The sequence below is a fragment of the Podarcis raffonei genome, chromosome 4, assembly GCF_027172205.1.
Source record: "Podarcis raffonei isolate rPodRaf1 chromosome 4, rPodRaf1.pri, whole genome shotgun sequence".
NCBI lineage: Eukaryota > Metazoa > Chordata > Lepidosauria > Squamata > Lacertidae > Podarcis > Podarcis raffonei.
The window spans coordinates 60925977-60939414 of record NC_070605.1 but is presented as its reverse complement, the minus strand read 5'-3'; the positions used below and the strand labels follow the sequence as shown (position 1 = coordinate 60939414).

Genomic DNA, 13438 nt, shown 5'->3' with positions numbered 1-13438 from the left:
AGAATTTGGAATTTTAAAAGGGGATTTTTAAGCAAACAAATAAAACTGAATATTGTATTGCTTCCCTTTTCAGCAGTAATGTAAAAACTCAAAAAAGAGGGGAATATAACTTAATATCATGTATAACAGAGTAAAAGACACAACGCAATATGCAAAAGAAACGATATTCATATTTCCCCCCCAGCCACATTTAGCCATAATATTTAAAATCTTCGTATTGGCTAATTATTAGATTGGATCCAGATGTCTATGCTCAGCATAGACAATTGAAATCAGTATAAAGTTGTCAGGTAGAAAAATGGGGGAAACCTCTGTTTGAAACTCCTGCTAATGGAAGGAGACAGTTCTGTAGTAGATGGGCAGAAGGTAGATCAGGATCTACTGGTAGACCTCTTGATACCTTGCAGTAGGTTGACAAGGATTTCTGACTCCCAAGTTTCATAACAGCATGAACAAATTAAGACCTCCTCACTAAATTAAGTAAGGAAATCTTGGGGCTGCCAGGAATAGGATTTTTGTGTGGAAGGACTGTAAGCTCAGCTCAGTTATGATACTCAAAACAAATCCCTGTGCTCCACTGCTGAAGGAGCAGCCCCTTAATAGGTTATTGTGTTCTTTAATCAGTGAATGCCTCTTTGGCTACAATAACTGTAGCAAAAACAGCAGAGAAAGCCTTGACTCTGAGCATGCTCTCTTCTGTCTTTGGCTTGTAGTCAAAGACAAATTGGCATAAATGGCACAATCCTAGACTAGTTCAACATTCCTTCAGGAAAGTGAAAATTCAAATTGCCTTTGAATTTAAATCTTGAAATCTAGGCTGAGCGTAGATTTTGAATTGCAGTATTATTAAAAGTGACTTGTTGAGGAGGGAGAAAAACTTTTCTAATTGATACTTTGAAAAAACAGAGGTCAGTGATGCATAATTTCATTAGCAGTTAGCTGTGTCTTGTGGAATCATGCAGTAATTATCTCATACTTACAATGTAGCACTAGGTTAAAACCTACCTTGAAATTTTCCGCGTTTCCATGGGAATACAGTCAGAGTATATGCAGCTGTGTCACCAGGTTCTACGGTGAGAATTGGGTCACCACTGACAATTGGAAGATCTGAAGATACCTAGTATGACAAAAAAGCAGCAGCAAAACCAACAATGGCAAAGGCAGCACTGTCAAGATAATGTCGAAAACGTAGCTCTTAGCAGTGAGTTCAAGTACAAATATTACTACATTTCTCTTAATCTTTCCTACAGTGCTTAATTGACTATAGAATGAAGGGAACACTTTCTGCTGTGCTCTTTCAAATGTATCAGAGTTAAAATTTGGTACTATTAATCAAGTGAAGGTACATTAACTCCTTGAAAGATTCCTTCTGACCAGCTACTGAAAATCAGGACCTCTGTTTTGTGCCACGTTCACTAAAGACTTAGCCTGCCATTTTACACAAATTCACCCCTGCCTATCTCCTAGATGTGCTGGCCAGGGTGGGAGGTGGGGATGAGTAATACATTTATTTTCACCCGAGCATTCTTTGAGTGTAGGGATGGAGGGAATCCTGTCCATTGAAACAAATGTTATAGGCAATTACCCACACCAGCTCCTGGTTGGCATAGGTAATAAGCCCAATCCCATTGCCTATCACAGCAATAAAGAGACTTTGGATCCAGCAGATCCAAGGCTGTTTCTGCCCCATCATCATCTTGTCTCTAGAATACACCTTTTGAGGCCTACCACTGGCAATGGAACTACATCTATGGAGCTTTCTGCCTTGACAACAGATGCCACCACCAGCACAGAGGCATCTCTGCCCCATCCTAACCCCCTGTGGATATGGGGAAGGGGAGTGATGGTTAACTCTTCATCTAAGGAGCTATGTTAACAAGGCAGTTCTGCCTAAGAAGGAAACATGAGATGAAATGCAGGGGAAATGTGCTGGAGTGAGATAAAGTAAAGTAAAGTAAAGTAAAGTAAAGTAAAGTAAAAATAAACCAATCAGATACTAGGGTGGTATCTACCTGGGAATAGGAACAATGCTCAACCATTAATCTCAGATTTCATTAAGGCTCTAGTGTGGTTAAATATCAACAATACATTTAACTACATTTAAAGCATTAGGGGGATTGAATATTTGTGCATATCTCCTCTGCTTTTCACACAGCTACTGGCAAGAGGAGAAACCAGTGCCTGCTTCTTTTAGCAGACAGCAATAAAGAAAGGAGCCAAATTCTCCCAGGCTCAGCTGAGAGCAGCTGTTGACAACATGGGGCCTTCACCTCACCACTGGCATCAGCTGCGCACAGACAAGGAAAAATTAAATATATAAATAGTTTGAGGGATTTTTTAAAAGTATATATATTGCTTCACAATATTTTCTAGAATTTTTAAACCAACTAAAACATTGTGTATGCTGATTAAAAAAAATTCAGGGTGTGTATAATATCACCAGCTCTGAACAGATTAGAGGAAAAGAGAGAGATTTAACAACTGACTATTGCTAAATGAGCAATCTAAAACAGGGAGCAGAAATTTGAGCTAGTCCTGGCCTATGGAGTCTTTCAATGCAGCCAACAGCCTCCACCTCTGCCCTACCAATAATCACCTCTGCACTCCACAAGGCTGGTTCAAATTCCCTCCTCTCCAGCAGGGAATAGAGATGGAAGAGAAGTTTTATTTGGTTCACATGTATAGGGGAACCTACCTATTTTGTGCTTTCTGAAGCAACAGAAGAACTGAAGCAGAACCATCCTTCAAAATTCAAATTTGTCTGAATTTCGCAGTGCTCTTCTCTACCCAAGTAATATGCACAAAAATGCATGTGCTAGGGTGTGCATAAAAGTATGTATCTTAATGAAAATAACATGCATTCCAGTGGAATTGCATCTTATGCAGGAGTTAGCAAGTGAAGCAAAAAAAACTCTTAATCAAGAAAATCTGAAAAAGTGATCTATATATATATATATTCTACATAAATAAGTAATAAGTAATAACAGAATAAGGATTCTATTTCACAACCTGTTTTTAATGGCTCTGGCATCGCACACAAACTTAATTTCATAGGGCACACATTCTGTCTAGCAAAAGTGCTGAGGCAGGCTCTTAAAGACTCCTTCACATACATACAAAGTTGTGTGGAAGCCACTTAACCCTGGCACTACACCACAAGGATCTAATATTATAATTTGTACGAGAGCCAGTGTGGTGTCTTCTCAGCCTAACCTCTCTCTCAGGGTTACTGTGAGGATACGTTGGAAGGGTGGTGGAATCATTACACCATGCTGAGCTTCTTGAACAAAAGGTCGGATATAAATGTATTTTTATAATAATAATAAATTTATATCCTTCTCCAAGCACTTAGAGCAGCTTGTGTCAAAGAAAGCACAATATAATTATCACAAAACTGCACATTAAGACAATGCAACAAAAGAAAACAATGAAAAAGAGCAAGCAATATAAAAACATCAGTAAAAAATGCTTGGTGAACATGTGAATGCATAGCACAGATACTGTTCATATTAACCTGCTGGAGATCTGGGAATGAGAGTGCATGAAATATATTTTAAGGGGGTGGGGCACATATTTTAACTTTACACGAGGATGCTTTGATCTCTTGTGAGTTCTTCAGAGGATTGTCCCTCATTCTGTAGAGAAGATTGGGGACCTTAGTTGAGGACTATGCCAGCATCTCAAATGTCAACAGGCCAAAAGGCATGGTTTCCAGACAGGATGAAATGTATATATCAGTTGTTTTTATTAATTCACCACAAAAATAAAAGAGTTAGGAGAACAGGAAGGAGTAGGGAAACAGAAGTGCCAGATCTTTAAAAGTTCGCTTTATGGTGAAGTACAGGTAAGAAAATGAAAGAATAACAACAGAATGATAATGGTATATGAAAAAGCAAGGGTACAAGGTAGGGACATTTTTCATTCCATTCCAGTAGTTCTTGCTTTATTTGTTAAATAATTTCAAAGGGGGCAGATTATCAGCACGAGGGAAAGAATAGAATCTTGTGAGACTTCCAAAGCCCAATTGCCTGGGGATCAAGTGCTGGTCCCTCAGCATCTCATTCTGAAATAGGACAGCCAAACAAGAGCAGAACCAAACAAGTGCCCCCCTATACCAACACAGAGAAACTATCCAGAAGGCTGCCATGGTCAATGAGATCAAGGCACTGAGAGGGTCCAGGAGAATCAAGAGGGCTTCTCTCTTGGTCACTGCAGAGGGTGACCAAAGCAATTTCAGTCCCAAAGCAAAGTTAAAACCTAACCAGAACAGATCTAGAAAATCAGTATCCAAGAATGTCTGGAGCTGCATAACCACCATTCTCTTGAGCACCTTGCCCAAGAAGGGAAAGCTGGTTGCCAGCCTATTATTGTTAACATCTTCTGAGTCAAGGTTACATTTCTGCAGGAGCAGTCAATTTGTCACTTCTTTTAAATAATCTGCAACCACTTCCTCTTTCAAGTGGGCATTTACAACCTTCTGGACCCAGCTGGATATTTCTTCCCTGCTAGATTTAATAAGCCATGAAGATCAAGGATTCAACATACAAGTGGTTAGTCCTCCAGGCTAAACTGTTGTCACAACAGAATCTCACTGAAGCTTTCCATTGTTGCTGGCTATCCACTAATTAATTATTTTCACTGCAAGTGTGTACATATATGTGAGTAGCAAACCTGTGAACCAGAGGTCCAATAATTTTTTACCTTCATTTAACAAATGTTTTTCATAACTATTTTTCATTACTAGGAAGACTTCAAATCTTCAATCATCTCTATTTTCCCTGCAAATCATACTTTATATCACCAAAATATGTAAAGGTTTAAAAGTATATAATTCACAGAATTTAATTTTATAAACTACTGCTGGAAATAGCCACCCTGCAAAGAGTTTGTTGTACCATTTGAGAATTACGTCAACTTATTCCATAGAGATCATGTGCATTGTAGTTTGTTTGTAACCTGAGGAACATATGCATGACATAATTAACTTTTTAATGAAATGGCAGTAGTATTAAATTAATGGCTTCATATATCTCATAAAAAAGAGCACGAATGCCAATATAAAATCCAAAATATTAAGACGGCTATAAATTGTTACAGCTTGCTAGCTATACAAAGTGTGCCTCTAACATGCTATTACCACAAAGTTTTAAAATGTCAAAATAAAAGGGGAAATTTTCATTGTGTGCTCTATTTGCATTTCTAGCATGCCAAATTTGATGAATCTGGATAAGGAGTCCATGTTATATTTTAACAGATGTCATCACATATTATATACCTAATAAAAATATAAAAATGAAACTTCTGTGTTGAGGAACATTTTGAAAAGAAGAAAACAGGAGTGAAGGGTAAATTATTTAAAGTGTTTTCTTGGAAGAGGCACTCTTGGATGAAACTGATTTTCTAGATCCATTTGAATCAGGGTTTAGGCCTGGTTTTAGTCGCCCTATATGATGACCTGTGTTGGGAGAGAGAGAGAGAAATGTGTCCCTGTTAATTCTCCTTGACCTCTCCACAGTTTTCAATACCATCAACCATAGTATCCTTCTGGAGTGGCTGCTCCGATTTAGGGGTGAGTGGCACCACTTTGTGGTGTTCTCATCCTACTTGGATAGTCATTTCCAAAGGGTGATGCTTGGGGAGTGCTGTTTAGCCCCATGGAGGCTTCAATGCAGGGTTCCTCGGGGTATGATTTCATCCCCCATACTGTTTAGCATGGTTCACAGAACAAAATCAAAATATAAAACCACAAAATATATAACCTACCTGGAGCACAGGATCATGTTCCGAGGCCTTTCTATGTGTGCCTCCTCCTTGAGAGGTGTGGAGGGTGGCAACACAAGAGCAGGCCTTCTCTGCAGTGGCTCCCTGTCTGAGGAATGTTCTCCCCAGGAAAGCTTGCCTAGCGTCTTCATTATACACTTTTAGGAGCCAGGCAAAAACGTTCCTTTTCAACCAGGCCTTTGGCTGATTTGATTGACATCCTATGCCCTTTTAAAATGTGGGTGAACCACCCTGAGACCTCTGGGTTGAGGGCGGTATATTAATTAATTAATTAATTAATTAATTAATTAAACAAACAAAAAAAAGAACCTGCTACTATGGTGAATGGAGGACCAGGCCATGTGGCAAAAGAGCAGCATCTGAACACCACCAACTGGTTTGAATTAACTAGCCATATCATTGGCTGAAGGTCTCTAGTGTATCTCAATTTGTTGTGGAAAAACTGGTGCTTACAATTCACTTGTAATACTTCACTGAATTAAAGTAATGGTGGAAGTATTTTTTAAAAAAATTAACACTGGGCAGGGGAAAACCATCAGGAACAATTTAAACATCACTCATTTTTAGTAATTTTGCAGTGGTAAACCTTTCCAATATGAATATGACATTTTCAAATGAAGGGAGGACAAGATGACTCTGGTATCATCTGCCACTCAGATAGCCTTCATAATGATGAGTGGGATAGCAAATGCTCTAGTAAATCATAACAATACATGCATTAGGCAGAGAACTGCTGTTACTTTCACTCAAATCTGTATTCAAACCTGCACAATTTTACCTTGTAGTGCAATTCCTCATTGGTAAAATTGGGTACCATTATGAGCTTCTGTGTAATCTCTCTAACTCGGCACTCTATCGCAAGATAATCCAGCGCCAGAGGTTTTGTTGCAATCCCCTTCAGAACAAAGACATGATCTGTGCCATCTGCTTCATTTTGCAAAATGAGTTTCCCCTATGATAGTGAAAGAAATGAACATTCAGCGGGGTGCAAATATTTCTGCAAAACTTCAGAGTCCACTCGAAATGAGACCTGAATGTGCTAGTGGGATGAAGAATTACACAGAGCTGCCTTGAAGACTATTCAGAAACTTCAATGAGGGCAGGATACAGTTGCATGGATGCAAGTTGTAAAGTCAGAACATGTGATACCAATGTTGCACCATTTCAATTTGCTACAAGTGCCATTTCAGGCCCAATTCAAAATGCTAGTGCTAACCATTAAAACTCTTAACAGCTTGGGTATACAAGTTATCTAAAGGACCAGTCTGTTCAATACAACCAGCTTTGGGGGTCCTGCTCGTGTGCCTACCAGTAAAATCAGTTCGTTTGATAAGCACAGGGTTTTCTTGGTGGTGGCCCCATCATTTAATTATTACTGAATGACATGCTTAGTTCCTTCAGTACAGGAATTCAAGTGGGCCTTAAACATCTATTTCAAGCTATATATTTCCTTAATCTCTTTCCTCAATGTGTTTTCAGCTATATGATTCGGAGCAATTTTGTTTTATATATGGGGGAGGGTATTACGTCATACTTACAAAATTCAGGTGCTTCTTTATGATGATTTATACTACATGATGTGTCTACCTTTTTGTGTATCATCTCTACTGCATACACTACTTTGTCAGGCCATAGCCCTAGTGGTCTATAAATCCATTAAATAAGCAAATGAACATATCATGTACACCCCCCTGAGTGACTTGCAGAAAGAACATTAAAATGTAAAAAGTAAGCAAACAAATACAGAAGCAGTAGGGCATCTGAGCCAAATGTACACTCTTCACAATCTATATATCAATTTGGCAATTACTGCCACTGCACAAGACAAACCATACACTATCATACAATGCAATAACCTGGCTGCTTATTCTAAATAAATCAGCCATACGGAGTGCAAATTATTTCCTTTTAACAAAACAGTTCATTGGTCTGGCATAAATTAGAAAAGTTATGAATAGCTAGGCCGCTATCATCTACAAGTATCAGTGAGATGCATTGTGGGTGTCAAGTTGCCCGGCCAGATGCAATCTGTGGCCCTGTGAAAGAGGTGAAATAACCTTGACAAGACGCGGGTGTTGGGTGAGATCAGGCCAAATCTTTACTGACTACAGAAGGAAGTGAGGTTGGCATGGCAGGAGGGCAAGCGTCAGTTCCTCATTCCACTCAGACCCTTCTGATGGAATGCCATTCTGTTAGGATTGGGAAATACCCAAACACCCTCCATGGCTATGTACATTATGTGTCAAACCCTGTCATGGCAAGTCAAGCATCCAGGGTTTCACTGGACGACTAGGCTGAATCCAGCCAGTCAGAGGCTCTAACCTGAGCTTAGGCTGTGCCTTAGCCAATCCTTCCCTCAAAACCCTTATGAAGGCCTCTTTTACTATGCCGATCCTGCCCAATGCCATTTTTGCTTCGAAGTAGTAACAGGTGTTCTCCTCTAAATAACACAATGCCTTAGTTCAATGAGGGAAAGGTGAGGAAGAAACACATGCAAGGGCCAACTGAGGTTGGGAAGAAAACATTACTTTCTAGCCCCATCAGTCAGTGACCCAAGTAGTCCAGTGAGGTACTAACACGGAGAGGTGGGTGAGTGGGAAGCTCATGGGGCAAAATGGCCCCAACTCTTGTGTGTGTGGCCTTTTAAAGGCCTCCACTTCTCCTTCCTTCAACAATGGGGAGACATGACTCCACCATACCCATTGACTACACACACTGTCAGGCACAGTCACTCCATGCATAGATCATGCCCAGGAGGCTTACAGTAGCAAGAATAATCATACATATATATAACTATAGAGGGCATTATTTAAAGTCTTCAGCTCTTTACATGCTTAGTTCATTTTTGCTTATGGGCACATTTCCACATTACTTTGGAATGTTTTGGAGTCACCACATTTACAATGTCATTTCTATGCTGTTAGTATTATGTTTACAGATACCCTTGCATTATAAGAACTTATAAATTCCACAGCTATACCAGTTCTCATTAAATGTAGAAAAGCTAATCAAACAAGAAAAAAATGTGTTTTGTTCTCCTACCGTAATTTCACATTCGGAAGTTGGCTTAAACATGAGGGTGTATGGAGTTGTTTCACCTGGGGCAATGTATATAAGCGGGGGACCATAAAAACAGCATCCTTTTAAATGAGCTTTAAGTTTCCAATCTTGTTGACTCATGTTAGTCTGAAACAGAAGGGAATCCAAATGAAATATCTAAAAGTACAATGAATATCAGTGATTAAGGATGAAGGGGTGAAGCAGAAGTCCTCATGGGAAATATAGGTTTTTAATATAGGCACATGATCTATACAGTTATTTAGTACTGTCTCTTAAGAAATGTTAACTGATGGGAGTTCTCAGAAGAAAGCTTTCCCCTCCTTCTCCCCGCTGTAGCCAGCAGTGTCTTCTGAAAATCCTCTTGAGAGTGGGAGTTAAAGGAGCCCTCTTAAACAATGTGGGATATTGGAGGCTGCTGGAGGAAGGGTAAATTTATTAATCCATTTTATTAAATTTATATACCACCCTTCATTGAAGATCTTAGGGTGGTTCTCAACATAAATGACCCCAAATCAATCAGAGGTTTGCCCAGTTTGGAGGCATTCTCTATCAGCAGCTCAACACTCCCCATTTCTCAGGAGGACTCATCCCAACTTTCCAGAGCGGCTTGAAGAGTGCACAGGTGGCAGGGAAGGGGAGAGAAAGGGATGGAAAACTTCCCTTCTATAACTTCCTTGAGCTAACTTATTTTAAGATAAGCCTATGTCTTTTTCTACCATTTTTAGTATAATAATACATTTGTGGCCAAGAAATATAGAAGGTAATCTGTGTAAAGATTAACTTAATGCAGGAAGAACTCTCATCCCTGCTTTCCATCTATTTATACACATATTTATGTGTTTGTTCAGTCAGCAGTTTTAACCCAGTAGCGACCAGCCTTATTTAAATCCTGGATGAAGCTAAATGGACATACTATTGGAATGTCTTGAGTCACTGCTTGATATGCTGGAGTGACAAACTCTAGCTCAGCCTCGGCAGTATTTGTATTCACCACACATTCTATATGGAAGAGTCGGACATCATACTTCGACTGAAGAAGAATCTTACAAGGATATCGGCCAGGATACTTAGGCAAAAACTTTATAGGAAGCTCAACTTCTGCAACTTCTGTGGTGAGAAAATAAACATTGTTAGTTTAAATAGAAAAGCTCAGCTGCAGCATCTTCTGCCAGGAGGGAAGAGGGATAAGTAGTTTTAATATAAGTACAATAGATGATAGATAGATAGATAGATAGATAGATAGATAGATAGATAGATAGATGATAGATAGATAGATAGATAGATGATAGATAGATAGATAGATAGATAGATAGATAGATAGATAGATAGATAGATGGATGTACTGGTGGTGCCTAAAGCCTAAAATTGTCAATGTAACTTTATTAATCTGATTAGACACTTGCATCTATATGGAAAATGGACCAGAATTTGAGGGCAACCTGAGTTAGTTAATTTCACAACTATCACATAAAAAGCACCTCAACTGCAATTAGGAATTAAAACAAAAATTAATTGGCTTCTGCCAATGCCCTCCCTGTCCCTGCTCTTTATATTTATACAGCTATCAACCTACCAACTATAGATTGGGGTTTATACCATGGACTTTATTCCTTCTATTTAGAAATAATCATCTGGACACAGTTAAGACCATTAAAATGTGATCCTAACATACATAATGCAAGACAATGTACTATCACTGAACAGCAACAAAAGAAAAATTCAAGTACAGTACTAATTTAAGAGCCTTTTGTGTAAGTAACCTCACGTACCAAAAATACTGGCTTAACACACCACCTGCAACAGTATCTTTAAATTTGCTGTAAATGAGTTGTCAGGACAGGGAGGCAACACCTTTGAATACTATATATATATATATATATATATATATATATATATATATATATCCTTTTAGAGAACAAAAATCATTTTAGAGAATAATTCTTACATGAAAACTTTGAGAGAAAATTGGAAAAGGTGTAAGGATTTGTAGCTGTGCCTGTCTGGTTGCCGTAAAGGTAAAGGGACCCCTGACCATTAGGTCCAGTCACAGACGACTCTGGGGTTGTGGCGCTCATCTCGCTTTATTGGCCAAGAGAGCCGGCGTACAGTTTCCAGGTCATGTGGCCAGTATAACTAAGCCACTTCTGGCAAACCAGAGCAGCACATGGAAACACTGTTTACCTTCCCGCCGGAGCGGTACCTGTTTATCTACTTGCACTTCAACATGCTTTCGAACTGCTAGTTGGGCAGGAGCAGGGACTGAGCGACAGGAGCTCACCCTGTCGCAGGAATTCAAACCACCAACCTTCTGATCGGCAAGCCCTTGGCTCAGTGGTTTAACCCACAGTGCCACCCACATCTGGTTGTCCTAGTATACTTCAAAAAGCTTCTGACAAAGCAGCTCACCAAAGACTCCTGAGGAAGCTTAGAAGTCAAGGAATAAGAGGAGAGGTCTGCTTGTGGACCATGAATTCGTTAAGCTGCAGGAAGCAAAAAAGGAGTAGCCAATGTACCTTTCAGGCTTTAGGATTTACTCTGAGAAAAAAAACACTCAGGTGCTATACAAGTTCCTTTTTATTTTCTCCCATGAAGCAAGAAGTGGTTTTGTGCCCTGCAAAAGGGGGGGGGGGTAACACTTCCTCAGCATCACAGCCCCGGTATGATTTGGCTTCCTCTGCAGCTGCTTTTTTTAAAAGTGGGAGATCCATATCATCATTACATCTAAATATCCTCAGTTCCTGAAGCTATGGCAGAGCCTCTTCCAGCTGGACTTCTCCACCCCAGCCCCAGTGCTATCTTACTACAAGCTGCCCTGTGGGGAAAAGCTCAGGAGAGCAAGGGAAACAGGCAAAAGAGACAGCCAACCAAACTCTTGCTGGATTAACCTCTTCCCACCACAACCATCTACCACCAACTGCCCTGTAAGGAGGATTCCAGGAGAGGTAAGCAGGCAGGCAAAGAAGTCATCAAGGGCCTTCTCTTGTCTGTCCCAGCTGGACTCTGCTCTCCCCACACAAGGCCATTCCAACACTGTCAAGTGGGAAGGAACCTGATGGCTTTATATTGTTTATTGCTTTTTTAAAAAAATTGATGTTGTCAGTTTTCTTGGAAAGATTTGTATCCTGAATAGCAGGCTATAAATTACTGTAATGAACAAATAGTATATTCATTGGCAATTTGATTTTCCTGTTATAAAATTGTGATCAGTAGCAATTCAAGCCTTTACCAACTGGAAACTAATTGATGCTACCATTGCCATGTCAATACTTTCCTTGAACTCTTTGTTATTGCTTTAAAAAAAACCTCAAGTTCACAACAGGAATAGCACAGCATTGTATTATGTGCCTCCAACATTAGCAGGCTATCAAACAGATTATAGCACCTCAGTTTCAAACTTCTCTGAAATAAATTAGCTTGTTCTCTCATAAAGACAAGATTAATGACCTGCTAATTTATGAATTATTACCTCTTTTCTGTTTTGTCACCAAGTTATTATCCCCATCGGCTATCTTCCACAAAAAACGTCCCACGTTTGTCAGTTATACTAGTAATAAAACTCGCTCACTTATTCCTGGCTCATAAATATTTTTTCCCCAAATTAGATTGTAACTATCTCGTATCATTCACGCAGTACATGGGAGCACAGAAAATATCCACATTAGATGATTTTTCAATTTTTTGGTATATAGTTTAAGTACATTCAGTACCACAAGACAAAACTCACAATTCTTTTACACAAAAATATTAGCAATACATTTTATATAACATGCCTATATTATCAGTATAGGTCTAATTTTCCTATGTACTATTCTTTCTCCTGGGATTTGCATTTTGCAGAATTTATTGCACACCAGAAAACATCTTGGGCCAAGCTAAAGGCTGCTTTTCATGGTATGCTTGCATTCTGGTTTTGATACCCAAGTACAATTAAACACATATTTCCTATCAGTTTGTTAAGCATGACTTCCTGCATAGTATAAACATTCATCCTCAAAATAAATAGCGAAGGTCTTATCCTGGATTGGTTCACTGCTTCCAAATCTTTTGAAGAAGCACTGGAAGACAGCAAGTTGGTCCACCTTGTAGGGTTAGTTTTTAAACATACTGAAGAAAGCGCTGTCCAAAAGACTGCCACACCAAATTAGGATGTCAAAGCGGATAATTTTGTGAATATCTGGCTCAATTGCAGGGGAGGTATTCACGAATCACACAAAGATCATTCTAGATCTAGAGGGACTTACATACCGGTAGCTGGATATTGTATAAACTTAATTTCTAGCAGAAAGTTGAAGATGTTATTCATTGAATTCAAGTTGATGTTTGTTGCTTTGTTACAAACCCAAGGATTGGGTCCACTTGTGTTTTCTCCTGGTATATTACAACTGCCAAAATTATACTTAACAGAACAGCAGTCAAGAGGTAAAATTTAATTAACACAAGAACTGCATGCCCTCATTGCAAGCAATTTGTGGCCCATCCTGCACCCACTGTGCACAAGGAGAAGTAGCAGTAATATTTTTGTAAAGATGCCTGTCCCAATCTGGTAAGGAAGATTTGCACATGCAAGTGGCCTTCTATGTGTACTTCCATTGTTGAT

The 13438-nt window shown here is 39.3% G+C and overlaps 1 protein-coding gene across 4 annotated transcripts in view; it reads right to left on the bottom strand.

Annotated features, from left to right (window-relative positions):
- The window catches only part of CFAP47 (cilia and flagella associated protein 47), a 183807-nt gene that overhangs the window by 86389 nt on the left and 83980 nt on the right, over nt 1-13438 (bottom strand). For all 4 annotated transcript variants that reach the window (XM_053386956.1, XM_053386957.1, XM_053386958.1 and 1 more), the window contains 4 exons: nt 9755-9948; nt 8824-8967; nt 6560-6733; nt 1006-1117 (listed from right to left, as the gene is read on the bottom strand). In XM_053386956.1, coding sequence (XP_053242931.1) covers nt 1006-1117; nt 6560-6733; nt 8824-8967; nt 9755-9948 — 624 coding nt within the window. The remainder of the gene's footprint in view (nt 1-1005; nt 1118-6559; nt 6734-8823; nt 8968-9754; nt 9949-13438) is intronic.